The sequence below is a fragment of the Anomalospiza imberbis genome, chromosome 6 (genome assembly GCF_031753505.1).
Source record: "Anomalospiza imberbis isolate Cuckoo-Finch-1a 21T00152 chromosome 6, ASM3175350v1, whole genome shotgun sequence".
Lineage (NCBI taxonomy): Eukaryota > Metazoa > Chordata > Aves > Passeriformes > Viduidae > Anomalospiza > Anomalospiza imberbis.
The window spans coordinates 11571397-11591166 of NC_089686.1; the positions used below are offsets into that span (position 1 = coordinate 11571397).

The window sequence follows — 19770 nt, forward strand, 5'->3', positions numbered from 1 at the left end:
AAGAAGCTAAAGACAGATACTTTCTCCAGACTTTCATGCTTAAGGTAACACTTTTTCCCTTTGGAGAAGGTAGCAGGACAATAGACCACCAATGACAGGAAGGGTATTAAAACTTGAAATCTATTATTTTTCCATGCTATGCAAATGACCTGTTCTCAAAAATGCTTTTCTGTCTACATATGAAGAAATGCACTGTGATGGAGGAACTGCCCACTGGGCAACCACGGCCAAATAAAAATGGTGACCGTTTATAAATATTAATTATAACTTCCTAAGTTTTGTATGTTTAAAATGCAAAGCTTTGTTACTTAAAGCCTTGTTCTGTTCTGGAGCAGGCCAAGCTGTAAGGGATAAGGAAGCCTCTGCTCAAAGGTGTGGGGAAGGTGTACGGGCAGCTCAGGAATTTAAGCACTGACTCCTAGCAGATACCTAAAATTGTAACTGATTTTGACTCAAGATACCCAATGGAGTTATGCATGTTCCTGGCTATCTCCAAATTGACCCTAACATGTTTCTAATAATCTTAAAATGCACAATACTGAATTATATGTTTAAATCATATTGCTTTAAAAGAAGTGTGTCAACTCCTAAGACTCATGTTTCATGGCTTGAAATTCAATCCAGCTTACCCAGTTTTACATTCATCGGGGTTTCTAAGTCTTCTTCAAACTTCACAACAGCTGGCTGAAAAGTTGCTAGGTTTAATAAATGTTTGACTTTTCAACAAGATCTTTGAGAAGGAGCATCTTCTTCATTTAAAAATTTCACCCTGTTATCTGGAATTCAACACCTTCCACAGTAGTATCCGAATACCATTTTTCCTCTTAGCACTACATCGTAATATATGTGCAAATATTATAAACAGCAAACTTGCTATATATACTTGTAGCAAACTTGCTATATATTTGTAGAATATCAGAGAGATATTACCAAAAAAATCCTACTGTAATGCCATGTATGTGCTTTAAGGCTTTTTTTTTTTTAATTGAGCAGCTGTTAATGGATTTGGGAATAGCATAGTTATGAGAGCTGAGAAGCTGCTAATCATTCCTATCTAGGGTGGCTGGGGAAATAAATTGTTACAAAACTGCAGTTAAAGACACCTTTAGGCACTGCTGTTGGAAGTGATTGGTTTTGTTGTTTTAGTTGTTTTTTTTCTTTTGATTGTTTTGCTTACAGGGAGCAGTCAGTGTCAGGCTGGCCATTTAGGAAAAAGCTGGGAAGGCCAGGAGGGTCATGCCCAGGGTGGGACAGAGCCGTGGCCTCACCAACCCCAGGGGCTCGCAAAAGCTGAACACGTGGCCGGAGCTGGTGCTGGCAACTGGGCCCATCGGCAGTTCCAGACACAGCAGGTGATGAACCAGCTCCAGGGGCCAACCATGGGCTCCTGGCAGCAGCAAAAGCAGACATGGCCAGAGACAGGGCTGGAGCACAGGTCCAAAGGGTCCTTTCAGCAGATGGGCTACCTGCAGTAGGTAGTCCAAGGACCAAGTGCAGGCAGAGGTGGAGCCCAGCATGGCTACAGCACAGCTCAGACCAGAACCAGCAGTACTGGCCTGACCCAAATTGGTCCTGTGGGCAGGAGGTGGGTGAGAGACCCAGGCAAGGCTCCTCAGAGAGGTTAAGACTTCTTAATGCCCTCAGGCCCCTGACAGTTTTATGGATTTTACGACCCTTTGCCTGTTTGCCACTGTTGCTTTTGATTCTTGAAAACCTTGTCCTCTCCTTGAAATGTGACAGAAAAAGAAGAAGTGAAAAATTAAAAGCAGCTGTCCTATTTCAGGTGACACGTGACATCTTTTCTTTTCTCCCCATGACAAAGTCATGAAGGATACTTCACTCAGCAGAGGTCTTTAAGGAGTATTTATAGAAAAGTCAGAATCTGATCCTTTAATCTCTACTAAGTCTCTAAAAAGAAAGATATTGAACACCTTTTTAACATTTTAAAATAGATAAATAGAAAAATTTATAGATGCAGGATTTCAAGCAAGAGACCTTTAACCTGAAATTAATATCCCAAAGACCTCTAAGATTTTATAGAATCTCTCTTACAAGCATGTAAAAATAGCAACAGTGACTGAATAGGTGAGCTACCAGTGTGAATTTGCTCCTGCTGGTTGCAATTTCTAAAGCCTTTATCAGATAGCAAATGAGTTCAGCACTTGTGGCAGACTTTGCTGTAGAATAAGGTTTAGAAATGAGTAAATAAACAAGTACACCCCTTAACTGCTGTTTATTTAAAAAAAAAGCATTACTGAGTAATTTGCAAGTACTGTACTTGCCAAATGAACTATGCACAAGATGAGAAAGCTGCAATACAGTTCCAGTGAAAAGTTATTTTTTATTTTACAAAAAGTAGCTGCCTTGAAGAGAAATCTAAATAACATTCCTTGCTTTTTAATCCTTTTTTTTCTTTATTACCTTTTATTTTGGGGAATGAAAAAATCCTTAGCAAGACAGATACATTACATTTCTTCATTATCACTCAGAACAATTTACAGCAAATATACACACAAATACTGAGACCAAACACAGGCAATAAATTTTACATATTGCTATGAAAAGTTGAAAGATGCTGCTTGGCTTTCAAGGGCCTAGATGGCAGTGTAGTTCTTAGTGTAATTAGTCAATTTGATCTTCTCTGGGAAGATAATATTAACTGAGAGGTTTTCCCCATTGTTAGACTTCAGAAAAAAGTTCTTTTTCTTGCGCAGGAGATGACTATATTTGGCATTAGCAAGCCACACTTCACATTTTGAAAAAAAAACAATCCCAGTTGTACCCAAGACAACAAGACACGTAAGCAAGCCCAGCACAACAAAACATATCACCTGGCTTCTACTCAGAAAGGGATCTGCATTTTGAATTGTTTCTTTCACTGTTATTTTCAGAATTTCTTGTTGTTGATGCACTGATCTATGGTGAGCTTTTGAGGGTGGCTTGTAATTCTGCATATGCTTGGTCTCCATATTCATTCCAGAGAGACTTGTGTTTTTGCTGGGATGTTTGCAGGTCATGCCAACAAATTCTGGTTTACAGATGCACTCAAACCCTCCTTGGGGATGCTCACTGCAAGTCCCTCCATTCTCACATGGGCCACTTGCACAGAACGAGACACGGCTGCTGCAGAGCTTTCCTGTATAGCCATGGGGACAAGAACAGCTGAAACCCACACCGACATCTGTACATGTTCCCCCATTCTCACATGGGCTGGACTCGCAGTCGTCTCTATCTATTTCACAGAAGTTGCCAGCAAAACCAGAAGGGCACAGACAGGAAGCATGGGGTGCAAAACCATTGTCATCAATGCATGTTCCTCCATTCTGGCAGGGAGAACTAGGATACATAACAAACACAGAGGCAAAATGAAGTCCAAAGCAATAAACTATTAGGAAACACTTTATATAATAAAAAGAGCTGATTTTCTTTAGAAGAGCCAATTCCAAATGCAAATCCACTAAAATCAGTGAAGCTGAATAAAGAATGAGTTTGTTCAACAGCTTTGTCAATACAGATTATAAAATCTTCTGCTGACCCTTTGGGCAGGATTAATACACCAGTATATAAATTCAACCCAAAGAGCTGTGAAGAGATTTTAAATTATTTCAAACATTTATTCAAATTAAACTTCTCACTATTTTTATATGCTTGGAGCTATTTAGCTGAGAAACTACTCAGATGAGAGAACAAAGATATAAGCAGCCATGGCTGCTTCCTTTCTACCTGATTATTCCTAAAATAATCTATACATTGTATTGGCAGAGCAAAACAGTGCCATAGCAGCTAGGCATAAGGCTGATTGTTTTTATTCTGCCTTCCATGACACAAACAATTTAGAAGCAAACAGATACTTTCCTATAAACTGCTGTTTAGCCAAAATTTTTGATAGATACAATTATAATAAAAAATATCAATGAGAGAATTTCAGCCTGGGCAAAGACAGCTGTAATGTGAGAGCATGACCATAGTAAACCAAGTATTTCTACAAACTCTTTTAGTACTTCCCAACTAGTAGCTAATATGTTTTAGGTGACATACATTAACTGGGAGATCTTTTCTATATTTACAATGCAGTAAATTACTTACTGAGCGTAGTGCAAATGATGAGGCCACCGCAGACTGGCACAAATGCCAGTTCAGGGGATCTATGCAAAGTGCACTTGGTCTTTAGCTGTCCCTGCTGGCTGACAAGGGTCCTAGTGTCCCAGGATTACAAATAAACCTCAAACCCCACTTTCATGGTAGTTCATCACATATCAGCAAATCTTTTAAAACTCACTTTGTAAAAAATTAAAGTCTAGGCAAAGTTTAGGACAAGCCTCTTTGACAACAAAACTTTTCTGAATATTTATGTATCCCTGAAGACACATAGCACAGCACTACATGACAGTTGAAAAGTCCAAACTGTTACTTAAGGCCCCCCACTTCCACCAGAGCAAAGTCCCAGGGGCAGTGAACATCACAGCTTCAGATGCAGACATTTCATATATGCAGCAGTCAGTAGCAACAGTCTGTTATGGAATTCCATGGTGGGACACAGAGATTTACAAGATCTGTTGATGTCTGGCTGAGATGACTGTGAAAGAGGTATAAGCTCCTGACTACAAATGGTCCCTGATCACTGGTCATAACAAGTCTGGGCTAGTCACCCATGCTCTGGGACCACCTTTGGTAGAGATTGCTCCAAGCACCTCCAGCTCCACTGGGGACTGAAACACTTGGCAGTCACCCATCAGGAGAGACTGAGCATTCTGGCAGAGGAATCGTGTGTCTGTTTTCTGCAACTTCCACATTCCACATTACTAGAGCTTCCTCTAGTACTGTTCTTCACTTTACATGTTGGCTGGGTAAAAAAAGCACTAAAAGAACACATTGGAAGTCTGGGAGCAGTATTAGGAAAGCAAAAGTGGGCTTTGACATAGACATGGTTAGCGATAACTTGAGGTAAGGAATTTCAACATATTAACCAGCCACTATGTCTTTTAAGCAAAATGTGGAAACTGGAGTTATACAGTCCTTCAGTGGTTATGGCTGTCTTGGAGAACCTAGCACACTCCCTTAGCTTTATGGGTCCCATGGAAAATTGGAGAAGCTGGTTTGTCCAATGAAAATGTGTAGAAGTTTGAACCTTCAGGGCTGGGCTGAATCCCAGTACTTTCTAGGGAAATGGGAAGAAATTGCTGGAGAACATAAATGTAAACCTTTTTCTGAAATTTTCAGAAATGCGAAATATTGAAATAAAAAAACAGTTAAGGGGAAAAATGCAGAATTTTGAAAATTTTCTTTATTTATTGCTAACAGAGTTGCATTTGCCTAATTTAAATATGTTTAAATTTAAAAAGCCTTAATATTAATTTCCTTGAATAAATTTTTCTACTTTGCATTTCTGGCATTTAACACAGCAAGTTGTAGTACATGAAGGGTTAGTTGTAGGAAGCATTCCATACCATTCTTTTTTGCTTCCCAGATAGTCTGGTTTCTTTTAGAAAGTACCACTCACTGCTTTGCTTCAAAGCAGAAACCTGAAAACATCACACAGCGGTCACTAATGTAGATACATGTAAACAGACTAGAATAAACATTTTGATTTGTGAATTGTCCTGGTTCCATCTGGGAATATTAACTAAAAACCAACAGTAATGCTCAGTAATATCAACTTTTTTAACATTACTACTGAGGTAGAGAGGAATTGAGAGGAAGTGAGATGTGAATGAAATGACACCATCTGATGAGGTCTCTTTCTACAATGTGGGATGCACTCTCTGGTGGACTGTGAATTACTAGCAGACATGGAGTGCTTATGCTGACAACAGTTGTCTTTTTGAACTAAATGCAGATCTGCAGACCCTGCTGCTAATTTTCCTGAAAAAGACAGCTTCTTATAGAAAAAGAATCACTGTTTCAAGTATGTTGCTTTCCTGAGAAAAATTGTTCATGATTTCCAGGCTAGTTCATCAGCATTCAGTCCAAAAACAGAGTGCCAACACAAAAAAAAAAGTCGTTTCAGTAATTGAAAACCATAAGATGTTTAAGGAAGTACATGAAACTAATCTGTGTTATTTTGTTGATGCTGTGTTTTTGGAACTCACCTGTTTTTTGGGATAGCTAGTATATATGTCCACCCTGAATTACTGAAATATTTGGTCTACAGGTGAAAATCAGAAAAACCTATTCACATCCCCCATTTTATGCAAGTAGCTTGGATGTGAGTCACGGTTCTTTCAAGGAACTTAAATTTTCTCATTGTCAATGAAGAAAAATAGGCAAATCAGAGTAGCTATCTAGAGGCTGAAAGTAAACCCAGAAAAAACTGTGAGAGTATCCCCCAAATAAAGGTGATGACAAAAAAATTCTAATGACATGAAGTTGTGAAAGAATGGCAATTCTTGCCAGAGAGAGTGAGAGCTGTTAATGTTCCTTAAACAAGAGTGTCCAAGTCTTCAGGAAGATTCAGTCATAAGGTAGATCTGAATACTCATAATTATCTATTGCTGAGCAAAAAGAGAACCAGAGGGTATCCATATAGAGATTTTTTGTGTTTTACCAAGTTTGTATCCACCATAAAGGCATTCTGTATGTTTATGGGATCAGAACTTTGATGAGCTAGAAGACAGCAGACACTTCTAGATTCGAACAGAAACCCCAATTTACATTTTCTCTAGCACCAAAAGGTCTTCCTTTTTTCAAGCAGTTCTACTAGTGACTTTTCTGGAAGTTCTTTAGCCTGTACCCCTTGCCTCTTGACCTTTCATTGAGCACCTCTATGAGAAGTCTGGCTTTGTCATCTTTGCTTCCCCCCATCAGGTACACAGACACAATTGGCAAGTTCCTCAGAGCCTGCTCTTCTCCAGGCTAAGTGACCCAGCTGTCAGTATCCCTTTATAGGAGAGATGTTCCCATTCTTTAATCATATCCATGGCCCTTCACTGGACTCACTCCTGTATGGCTGTGTCCTTTATATATTGAGTAGCCCAGAACTGGACCCAGTACTCCAGATGTGCCCCAGCAAGACTGAGCAGAGGGGAGGGATCACCTCTCTCAACCTACTGTCACTGCTGTTCTTAATGTCTCATTTCTCTAAAAGAATAGAGAGCAATGCTTTCCCTGTTGTGATGCAACTGAGATTGTCTCCTTCAGTTAACCATGAGCATATTATCATATGTTGGTTAAGAAAAAAGGACAGACTGGTGGGCTAGGTGTTTTCATGCTTCTGTGCTAACTACAGTTCTTATTGGGTTGTGTATAAATTATCCCTCACTAGAGGTGAGAACACAGGATGGGAGGCACTTCAAGTTTGTTTATGAAAATCATGAGAAGGCATAAATTCACCACAATAAAATGTGCAAATTAGCACTTTCAATACTCAGATTGTGCATAGAAAGCCACACAGATAACCTTGTAAGTCTTTACAATATTTATAGATCAGATTTGCAGTTTGATAATATCAGCAAGTATCAGAAGCATTGTGTATTTTAACACAGATATACTTCCACTTAACAAAGAATTCTGAATAATAGAAGTGTAGATTTTAAATGCATGTCAGAAATCAATATTTACCCATTAATAATGCAGGGTCCTTTCTTGAGATGGCAGTTTTTTCCTGTAAATCCCTGGGCACACAGACAAATATATCCTCCATCACCAGTCTCTATACATGTTGAATTATTGGTGCAGGGCTTTGCTGAACATGGGTGAATATCTGTTTAAAAATACCCAACAGGGCTTGATTAATCTAATGAGAAAGAATTAGTAAATGGTATACAATACTTCAAATAAAATATAGCTTTAACAATACTTCAACCTGCATTTTATAAATTCTGATCTAATCCCCCCCTTTGTTAAAATGAAGTTCAGATTGTTTAACTATTGCAACAATTTCAGCTTATTTCTCTCTTTCTAGCTCCTGCTTGCAAAATGTTTCAATTGCTCCATTCTATAAATAACTAGTATTAGAAATAAAATATTAGTATGGGACAATGAACTTCTAGATAGTCTAGCCATACTTTCACAGTCTTGGCTTCTCCATGAGCAGAATTCTGATAAAGCAATCAGGAAAGGGGAATTTTCCCTGCTCCCTGCCCATGTCATTATGTGCTTATGAAGAAATGTTTCATAAAAACAGAGATCAGCAATTTACAAAAAAAATCTGCTAAAATTTCATCTTTTGGCTGGGCTGCATTCAACCCTTACATAACTGTACCAGAACACAGAGCTGTATAACGTCTGGACCCAAAGTCACACATCTCATTTTCTTTGCAATTGCCCTGCTGAGCCACTTCCCACTCAAATGATTACTGAATTTCTAAAATAATTAAAACTAAATAAACAAACAAGTGCATATTTTAGCAAGCTACTGCAGCAGCTGCAGAGAAGTGCTGACTGGAAGCTATCTGATGCCTCACATATACATATACACACTTTCTAAGAAGATGAAAAGGGATTTAAGGGTGTTTATATTTTACTTCCCACAGCAAAACATGAAATTTAGATGATATCATGAGGTACTGCAAAATTTTAACCACAGAAAACAACAGTCTTAAGCCTTCAAATAAAATCTTCCCAGGATAAAAGGTTCTATTTCCTAATGCCTTAGCCTGTTCTCCTTGCAAGACAACTTAGCACGCACTTTGAGTAAAAACTCCAGTTTTCACAAAGACCAAAATAATCTTGAATGCTTTTGGAACCAGTGTTGTTTGCCAGCTATTTTCACAAACTCTAAAGGCAGCTAATAAAGCATGTACTTTGATGGAGGAGAAAACATGAACTTTGATGCAGAGGCATGGAAACTCTCTGAAATACATATATTAATAGGTATGTAGATATATATACATTACTGTCAATAATTGACGTCAGGCATGCAATTTTAAAATACATCTTAAAAGGGTGTTGTACCAGGTTTTTTAAAACATAATACATAAATAGCCTCAATGAGCCCCTTTTCTTTGTTGCATTTTAACTCTCAAAAGTACAACCACCAAAGTGGTAACTGAGATGAAAATGCAAAAACAGGATGTTACATTTATACAGATATTTTGAGTGGCCTCAATCATATTACCCATAGTTAATAGTTCCATCAAATGAAGCTGTCATGCTGCAGTGCATGAAGCATTCACTGAGTGTTTTTATGAGGAAGATATGCTCTGTAGTAGTTTGACACAGGACAATTTTTAGCCCCTGTCTCATGCATTCATAGCACAGGCATTAGAGACTCCATCTGTACTCTCTGATGAGTTTGCCAACATGTGGCCTTGGCAAAGCAGTCTGGTGACAAGTAGAACAATTTACTCCCAGCTCACACTGTATGTTGGCTTTTTAGCCAAACTGAGGCCAGGATTCCAGTAGGAGGTCATGGACCCACTAACACGACTGTGTAGGCACAGCCAGGGGTGACAGGCTGACAGATTGATTTTGCAAGCTGGATCAAACACTCTCACTGGGCTGTCATTTTTTTTCCTGGTAACAAATTGACTCAATTGATTTTCCTTTTGTTATGGTCAGTGTTTGATGTGGTTCTTGTACTGTGCAGTGTACATCAGCTGCAGAGGGAAACTCTGTGTTGTGCAGCCTAGTTCCAGGGGTTCACACACCACATTTCAAGGCTGTGTTTCCACAAGATCAGAAGATGCCATGGCATCATGGAGCCTGTTGGACAGGCTCCATTGCAAATAGGTTAACCAGCAGTGTTAACACCAAGACCAACTCACAGATGTTTTCCTTCAAGTGCCTTGTCTGTCCATGTGGCTGGCAATAATAGTCACAAATGCTACCACTGATTCTGCCCTATGTGTTTACAGTGGATCAAGACCAAACCATAACCTGCATGTCTCTAAATACTAGGAAGGTCATTCTTGGCCTAAACTGAGAAGTAGGCTGACTGTATTAAAAACAGCCACACAATCAGAGGCATTATCAAACCAGTTGATGATCTACAACTACTCCAGAAAGGAAGTTCCATGATCAAAGCCAAGGAGATCATATACATATTCTAACTTTTTTACAAAACAGAAGAGGTATCATCACCAGTCCAAATCATCTTTTTTCCTCCCACGCTTAGCAAGCAAATAAACTGCTAAGACTATATCTCTATTTTAGAAATGTTTCCATTTTTTGTAGTGGCCAGTGCGCCTCAGATCCTTCCACAGTTTTCCATTCTACGTTTTTCCTTACTGTTTCCTAATCTGATCAAGTTTCATTTAATGAGACCCGTAAATAACTGTAGCTACCTGTAATGACTTTATCTGGTCAGGAAACTGACACCAACTTTGGCAGAGGATGATGGGGTTAGGGACTGAGCAATAACCCATTTGAGGTTTCAGTGCTTTATTGGGTCAGGATAACAATTTCTATCAACTTTCCAGTAGCAAGATGAGTAGGAGCACCCTCCTCTTGATCCCTTATAGCAAACAATGCATTTAGAGTAGATAAAACCACTGAGATGAAAGACTATCAACATAACATTGCTGCAGATGACAAAATAGTTATCCTTTTGGCTGAAAATTCTCGGCAGCTCTTCATGGGGATCTAAATTCAAATCAGCAAAGAAGACTCTGAGATCACTCTGAGTGTTGAGAGAAAGAATAGTTCCTGCACTTAAGCAAGGGATACCCTTTCTGGTATTATAGGACTACCTTAATGAGTATATGTTAAAATAATGTTTTTTCATAAAGACGTGGGTTCAATTTTCTATTCTTTTGCATTCTAAGTAGCAATTGCAAGAGGCAAACATTGCAAGGCTCAGAATTACAAAGATATATTAATACTAAGAAATCCAGCTATGCAATTAAAGCTTTTAGAAGTAGCTGTGAAGATGATACCTTTAAAAATGTGGAACTTTGTATTCACTGATAAGCAACAGAACTGAGCCTTCTAAGGTGCAGAGGGGAGATTGTTCAGTGTAGCTTTAGAAATCTCTGATTGTAGATCAGAGAAGGACTCGTTCCTCCTCGTTAACTGTAATGAGAATCTAAGTATCTGTCTCAGGTCCAAACACATTTGTGAGATGTGTCCAGAACAACATCTGAGAGTTTAGAGTCACATCTGCACCACAGATGTCACCAGTGCTACCACAGCTCCTGCAAACCTACCAGGACTGACTTTAGGAAGCCTCTGTCTGCTCATGCGTGCAGCCAGTGAGCGCAGGCTGCAAAAACCTGATGAGTAAATGAGTAATACCTGAGAACCGTGCACTAAATTCCATGTCACTGCAAGGATGTGACCTACCTAAAACCTTCTGATTATTTTAGTCATCTTGAAAACCTTATGCAGTTCAAACTGTCATCAGTCACCACTTTGGCTATGTATTGGAGATCTTGTGCATGCTCTATAAATTATAAGCTATATACCAACAAAACCCTGGACATTTGTCCTCTCGCAGCTGCAGCTTCGTGGGCTGAGCAGCGCATGCTCCTGGATGCTCATGTGGTTTCCATCCTGTCAGATCTCTCTGACTGAACATTTGCCTGTGTCAGCCAAAATAAACCATCTCAACAAAGGCCAATTCTTCAGCTTGCTCATGCTAAGCTGGCAGATTCTGACTGGCAAAGAGTGAGAGAGTGCACATGGAGCTGTGCTTATCCCTCAGACCTGAGGACAGCCTGTTCAGGAAGACCTTTTTCTCAGTTACAGTAATGTTACTTCACTGAATCATCACCACGTTAAATAAAAGAAAAAATAAGCTCAATGTTTTCCTTTCAAGAAGTACTAAGAAAATAGCATGTACATACATATATATATATAATGTGCTACATAAATATTTAAAATTATTTAATATATACAAGATAACTTGTATTTTAATTAGAAGGGCTTACATGACAAGAAGGGAGCAGTTGTTTGTTTGCCTTGTTCCTGATAATTAATGCTTAAAATAGAATGAATTTACACTTTGCTCACACATATGCCCAATTACAAAAGATACTGCATTGCTTCTGCCTAAATTATTATAGAAATTCGAGGTTTATGTGCTGCTGCCCCGAATCTCCTCATTATCTGGAGCTAACTTTCAATATTTTAAAATTAGCTCTCAATAAGGACTGAGCATGTCTCCAACACCAGATGGGGCTGCTTCCCCTCACTTATTCAAGGAGAGAAAAGGATGTGCAAACCTATGTCACAGAGGCTGCCAACCCAACCCTCCTCACAGATGCACTGCCAGGGCTTGGCACAGCTGCCGTGCAAGCACCCAGGGAAAGGAACACACTGATTACAAAGTGCACCCTGCCAGCCAGGTTGACACCTGAAAGAGATAAAAGACATGACAGAAACAGAGTTTATTTTTAATAAACATAATTACAAGGATACCCCCTTTTTTGAGGCACGATAAATAAACTTTTGCATACCAAATTGCACTATTTGAACAAAAGCATACCATCAGTGCTTCTGGGATTCTAGAAGCTGTTTATGTGAAGAAAACAATTTCATTCAGCAAGAAAAACACCCCAACTAATCAATGGAAATACTTCATGCTGGGAAAAGTAAACTAAACAGGTGTCTAAACATCCATGCTCTAAGGTTCCAGTTACTGTATCCTAATAGAGTGCTGTTTCATTACAGTTCCATATTTTAAGAGACAAAACCATTTCAGTTTCTATCACTCTTACCAGGACTACGAATTATTGAAGCTGACCACTCCTGTGCTAATACCCCTGTCTGACAAATCTTTTTACCTGCATTCACTGGGAAATTCACAGAACCCATTCTCTGGATGGCAGCCAGCTTTACAGTTCACGCCTGGAAGAAGAGATTTATAACATCAAACCAGAAAAGTCAGCACAAAAACCCTCACATCATGTTCTATACACATTATGGGTGTTTTGAAAAAACCCAGACTGCAAAATGTTCCTGTTGTTTTCTTCAAACACATTTTGGCATTGTCAAATTTTAAATTAACCTTATCTGGAACATTGTATAGAATGTTCCTATAGGGCAAGTGAAATGACATACAGTATTAATCACAGAAGAATACAAAGTTACTTTAGCACACAAAAAGTGTATGTAAGATCCCTACAAACCATTTTAAGGGAGTAATGTCAGAGCAGATCCACGTTGTTTCACGACATGCCACTCCAAATGCATTGTTTCAGAGCTACTTGAAACACAGAAGTACTTTCAGTCAGAAAAAAAAATCCATTTAAAACTACTTACAATAAAAGTGCTGAATTAATTTCAGCCCTACATGGGATGAAAATAACCATTTTCATTAAATCATGCATAAATAGCACAAGTTAAGGAGAAGAGATCTCAGTCGCAGTTTTTGTTGTGTTTGTTTGTTTGCTTGCCGAAGCATTTGCACCAAGCAATGCCCCTCTGAAAGGTCCCCGCTAGCCACTGACACCCTGCGCCGACGGCAGGAGAAACGCGCTCCGTCCGCTGCCAAAGAAAAGCTTCCCGACGGCACCAGCATCTCCGGCTGGAGCGAGGGCTGGGGATGCCTTTGCCGCCGAGGGACTCCGGGAGGGCTCCCGTCATCGCCGCTGCCCGGCGGCCCCGGCAAACTCCCAAAACTTTCCCGAGTCGCCTCCCCTCCCGCGGCGGCGCCCGGCGGGCAGAGGGTCCCGGCGTCCCGGCGCTCGCCTCGCCGGCCTTACCTGGGGCTGCGGGGAGCACGAGGGGCAGCAGGCAGCAGCAGCCGAGGATGCCGGCGGCGCTCAGCCCCATGGCCGGGCCGGGGCCGCTCCGCTCCCCGCGGGGCTCGGCGGACGCGGGGCCGGGAAGGAGGCAGCCCCCGCCCGCAGCGCCGCCGGGCTCCGGCGGACGGGGCGGGAGGAGGGAGGGACGGAGGGCGGGGAGGGCTGCCCGCCTCCACCCGCGGGCGGGGAGCTGTCCCCCGGGCCGGGCAGGCCCCGGCCAACGCCGCCGCAGGGGAGCCGCACTCGTCCGGCAGCTCCGGCAGCTCCGGCAGCTCCAGCACCTCCGGCAGCTCCGGCAGCTCCAGCACCTCCGGCAGCTCCGGCACCTCCGGCAGCTCCAGCAGCTCCGGCACCTCCAGCAGCTCGACTCGGTGGAATCCTGTAGGGGCGCGGGAGAAGGGAGGTCTGGGGCGAGGGGGAGTGTTAAGCACGCCTCTGGTCTCCTTGAAACTTCGTCTGGCTGTCCGTAAAGACCTAATTTGGGGCTTGTTTTCAGAAGTCTAAAGAATTCTCAGTCATTCCCATCAGAGCTCTGACACTTTCAGGAAAGACTCAGCGAAGGCAGGGAAAGTATAATACTGTTCTGTTTCTGAATCTTGAGAATTCAAAAAAGACCCCACCAAAACGCCCCAAAGTGTACCTTTAGCAGTCACGGAAAAAATCAAGAAAAAGCATTACTTTTACCACAAGGCACTTTAAATTCGGCTTTTTATTCTGTGACTGTACATTTTGTTTTATATTTCTTTATTCTTCCTTTATGCTGTCCCTTAAGGAAATAGACTGGCTATTTCTTAGTCTTTGTGTTCCTTCTAGTTCATTGTTTTCTTTTAAAGAATCCTGGTATTTAGGATTCCTGAGGGACCTGTTTTTTTGCCTGCTGATGCAGTGTTTTCTTCCCCAAGACCTCATTTACTAATTTGCCTGCCTTTATCGTTACACTATGGTGAGAAAACTACAATGAGCTAATTCAAGATTACCTCCTCGAAAATGCACACTGGAAAGCACTCATTATTCTCAGATTGTCCATGTAGTGGTATTTCAAGACAGTGATCTCATGTAGGCTGAAAACGTTTGCTGTTAGCAATGTTGCTTTTAGCTTTACCAAGAATGGAGGGAGTGAAGGACAGAAAAAGGAAGAGTAGAAAATGAGGGTTGGGTTAAAAGAGAGCACTCAGGGAGTGAGAGGCGGACACTGCTTCTTCAAGGCCCTCCAGAAGCTTTGGTATCTGAGATAAGCTATGCCTATCTGACTCCATAGGCACAGATTGCATCCATGCCTTTTCTGCTTGTCTTGCTTTCCTTTTACTAAAACATTTACAGTGTTGTTACTTTCCCTCATGGCTTTTGCTGTAGCTCACCAGACCAAGCTTGCTGGGGTATTGTCAATGGCACCTAGAGAATGTGGAGTGCTAATGATGACTGCTTAAACCTTTACTCTGCTCTTCTGCGAGCCTGTGCTTCTGTAGGGTAAATATTAGCAACTCTTTGTCTGTTCACTTTGCTTTTATTCTTAGTTATTTGTTCACACTCAGGTTGTGATAGGTCCAAGGTTGCTTATTCTTCCCTTAGGTGGTAAGTTCTCTGCTTGCTGATGTAGAATCCCTGCTACGTTACACCTTTTTTTTTTGATTTTTGGACCAAGAGATAACCTGGGTAGTTAAACTGTTCCAAGCATTCTGTGGTTTCTGTGATATTCCAGTTTTACCATGACCAACTAGTAAAGGAAGGATTTCATATTTCTGCTTTCTATCCTAGAAATTTCTCCTTGTATTCTTTCTTCAGACCTTTAGAGCAAAGAATCTGTAGAATTCATAGGTTTTATTCGTACACTCATCAATGTCAAATTATCTTCTCTAATTTGCATTGTAAATAGAGGCTTTGACATATGATGACACATTTCTTCTATTTTATGAGATAACTACTGAATACCTGCTGTATTATTCAAGACTGACTTCTTACAAAAAATCAGTAGGAAAATCTGTTTCTCACAATGTTATAATGGCCATTGCAAACTTCAATTTTTGTATTCTTCTTGTCTTTCAGGCTTTTTTTAATTGATACACTGTTAAGCAAAAACTACCTACTTTTTAGAACAACTCTGCTTCTTACTCTCCTGTGTTTCAGGGATGCCTCAGATTTTTGAGAATAGGAAAAATTTTAATTTTCCCCTATCTTCCACTTTCTTCAACTGTTATCTAAACAAAACTTGCTGATTTTATTTCTAAGAGGTCATAATCCTTTTCTTTTAGAGCATAGTCTATCTGTTGGAACAGAATCTGCCAAGATACTAATCCAAAAATAATTTCAAAGCAGAAACCCAGCATTCTGTAAATCCAGGCTAATTCTCTTCTCTCCCCTCCTTCCACCTGAGTAAACCAAGCTGAAAATCATTTTAACTTGGCTTGTTTACTGCCAAAAGCACTCTGATCCAAATCTCCATAGTCTCAACAATACTTATTGAAAATTACAGTAACTGTGTTCTGTGTTTCAGATCTTACTGATTTCTACTCAGGATAACCTTAATTTTTTCACCTTTTTGGGTCTTTCCATTAAAAATTGGAAAGGAAAGAATCTCATGTAATATATGTCTGGGTATGGAGATCATCCACAGTGTAAAGACTGTACTTCTTTCTTCACCAGAAACACTTGAGTGGTGAGTACAGATTGAGAAGCACTGGTCCAGTGATCTCCTAACTGTGACTATTGGGAAACAGACAGTTTCCTGGAAATCTTGGGAGATTTCCTTTGGGACTGATTATAGGAATCAGGGGTATCAGATCATCCAAGAAACTGACAGCAACAAAAGAATCCAGAAAAAATTCTTTAAGGATCCTTGTCCAGACCTACTAAAATACTTCATTTGTTCCAAGAAAATGGCACACAACTATCCTTCATTCTTAGACAGGAATAAGGAACATGTTCAAGGACTGAAATATTGGAAAAGGGAGATTGAGATTGAGAATTTAACTGGCAATAACTTTATTTTGTACATTGAACATAGAAACAGAGATGATCATTCTTCTGATCAGCAATGTGCAAGGAAAGTCTGAAAATGCAGAAGCAACAAGAAATCCTTGAAGTTATGTCCTGGCTAGGAGTTCTTGTACTCCCAAGATCCTGTTTGCCTACTACTCTGACACATTTTGACTGGAGAGAAGTACAATCACATTTTTTATGTCATTGTTGCAAGAATCTGAAGCTGGAGAATCTGCATCAGTGACAAGAAATACAAAACAGTTAACTGGTATTACAGCTCCTAAGGGTTCCTGAAAACTCTGGTAGCTGGAATCTGAGGCTATCAGCAGCATCACAAAGAAACCATAAACCAAATGAGACCTCACATGATGGGATGAAATAGCTTTCGTTAATTTGGACTACCCTTATGCATATTGCAAAGAGAAAGGGAAAAATATCAGTTACAGGGCAGTGCCACCTACCTGGCACTTTGTGAATTACTGTATCAGAAACTACCAGTGGAGATGTTCATCTTTCATCCCTTGATCTCATCAGCCGTGAATATACACAGGTATAAGGTTTTGGGCTCTGTTACCTGGTTTTACAAGTTTGTACTCAATGACTAGTGCTATCCATTAGAAGAAAGCTCATCAGATGCAGCTGGAGCCCTAAGGAACTATTTTTCACTCTTTCTGTAAGGCTGTCCTATCGTTAGGTGTGCTGGGACCAGATGGGCTGAACCAGCCTACAAACTTGCTGGGTTTGAGCAGAGCATCCTCTTTTTCCTTTCCCTCTAACCCCTGCCATGTCCCAGATGCACAGTGGCATTTGTCCCCCCATGCCAGCTTGACTTGTGCTGCCTCTGGCTCCTCAGTGAGCTGACTCAGTGCACTGTACTGGCAGGTGACTGACAAGAAAAATATGAAATTATTTCTGCTGTCACCATACTCTTTCCAGAAACATGTTTCTGCAGTCAAAAAGACAACAGGCAAATGCCTGCAGATGTCAGTGGGGAGAAGGCACCTCATCCAGTCCTGGCTGTATCAGGTTACATAAACCAGAAAGTTTTTCTTCACAGAATAGATTTCACTGCACACAGAAGTTGCAGCAATCACCAGAGAGCTAGAGATTGCCAATATATATTTTTTTATCGTGGTATATTTTCTCCATTGGGTTGGTAGCCAAAATTTGCAAAGCTAAAATATACAGCAATAATTTACTGGAGTTAAAGCCAAACTCATTCCCTTGCCCAGTATGAAAAATCCTCACAGCCTCCCTCTCTAACTATTGTCAAAGCAGTAGCTCAGTGCTATCTATCACCCAATTACTATAGCACAGAGAATTCTGCCAGCTGTTTTGGAAAGTATACTATATGAAATCTTGGCTGCTCTGAAGACTGTGGCAAAACTTCCATCACTAGAACAGCTTTCTACTGTCTGTAGCAAAGTTGAGCAGAAAATAGATGTGATTTTCCCCTTCCTCTGTGTGAGGAATGTCAGAGATATTGCCATCCCTGAGATCACAGTCTAGCTCTGCTTTGATATTTTAAGGAAGTAGACCTAAATGTAGAAATTCAAAATATTCAGTAAGATTCTACATTCAAAGTCTTTACTCTGTCAGATGCTCCAAATTAGCAATTAAAATACAGGGTCAAGAAAATAATTCATAAAAAGCAAAGCAAGACAACAGCAAAAACCTTTTTTTTCAAGTAGTTTTTCTATCCTACTGTTCACAGCACATAAAACTGAGAAATTAGAGGACCATAGGCATAAAATAAAATACATTAAAAAAAAAACATGATTCTGTCACTAATGCAAACAAAAAATGAAATCTTATCCTAAGTATTTAAGAAATCTAAGCAAAGGCATTTTTCAAAGATCTGGAAGAATATCACTGTCATTTTATACAGTAGTAGTGGAGCGCCTGTTCTTGAAGCATAGAATAACAGAGAGAGTTATAGAATAACATATTCATCAAATGACACTGTGAGAATCATGACTGGATTTTTTAGTATAAAAACAGAGAAATTATAAAAGATATATCCATCATGATGTGTGAAACCAGAAAAGACAAAAATGCCAGAACTTGAAGTAGAGAGAAGTAATGGCCAGTACTGTACCTGGAAGAATAATTAATTTAGCCTGGGTATATAGACATTTTCTTCTAACACTGAGGTTGATCAGACAGTATGACAATTTGTCACCAGAGTAGAGGCAAAATAATTAATTAAGTGTCTTTAAGGGAATGTTAAGTGCACTTATGAGGAGACGAATATAAAACCTTAATTGCTGAAGCAGGTGTTTGGATTATGGTCCTGTGATATCTTTTGGTCAGGCAAAGATTCCCTTGAAAACTGATGGTAAAAAAAGGCTGAATCCTAGGGATCTTTAAAAGGTAGTTGACAGGCTGACAGATGTCAATGGTAATGAAGAAATTTTTATCATAGCATGTCCAATACATCCAACATTCTATACCAACCTGGAGATGCAGATAATGTTCAATATGTAAATTACATCATCTTGTTATGCTTTATTTTCCTTCAGTGTGAAAGATTTGGTGCAGTGAATACAAGTGTAGATTCTTACTGGTCAGCCAGTAAACAGAGCAATTTTTCTGGCCTTGTTAGTAGTATTGCATCTTAAAATATATTTTAAAGTACTTGACTAAGGCTAGAAAAATAATTTTACTTCCAACATAAAACATAAATAGATCTGAGACTACATTTCTGGACAGGGGCTGATTGTGTGTACAAAGGGGAGAAAGCAAGAGAGGGAAAAACAATCTCTCTATTAAGGAACAATGTTCTTATGGTTTCTGAACTGACAGAATAAATTATTCTGTCTTCTGGCTGGAAGGGATATTCATAAAGAAAAATGGACAATTCACTGTGAGACAGGCATGTATCAAAATGAATAGCTGAGTTTTATCTTCATGGAGTTTGAAATGATAGAGAGCCATCAAGGATTAAACATTTGAGAGAGGAGGAAATTCAACACTGAACCACTGTTCAGTATTTTGGAAAATTGTCCACATATGAATAATACAGAAAGAGGAAACATTGCCATATATATCTGAGTGTGTGTAAAATTTATTTAAATTTAGTGTTTATAAGAGTTCTCTCTCTCTCTATGCTAGCTATATATGGAGAATGAACAGAAAAACACACAGATCTAGGGGAAGTATATAACAG

At 39.9% G+C, this 19770-nt stretch overlaps 1 protein-coding gene across 1 annotated transcript; it reads right to left on the reverse strand.

The window, feature by feature from the left end:
* Positions 1–2404: 2404 nt before the first annotated feature.
* On the reverse strand, positions 2405–13918 carry DLK1 (delta like non-canonical Notch ligand 1). Its single transcript, XM_068192400.1, has 5 exons — positions 13584–13918; positions 12663–12726; positions 12102–12232; positions 7558–7699; positions 2405–3336 (listed from the first exon to the last, which is right to left on the reverse strand). Exons 1-5 carry the CDS (start codon positions 13651–13653, stop codon positions 2595–2597), a joined length of 1149 nt encoding a protein of 382 aa, XP_068048501.1. The 5' UTR covers positions 13654–13918; the 3' UTR covers positions 2405–2594.
* Between the last annotated feature and the right edge of the window lie 5852 nt (positions 13919–19770).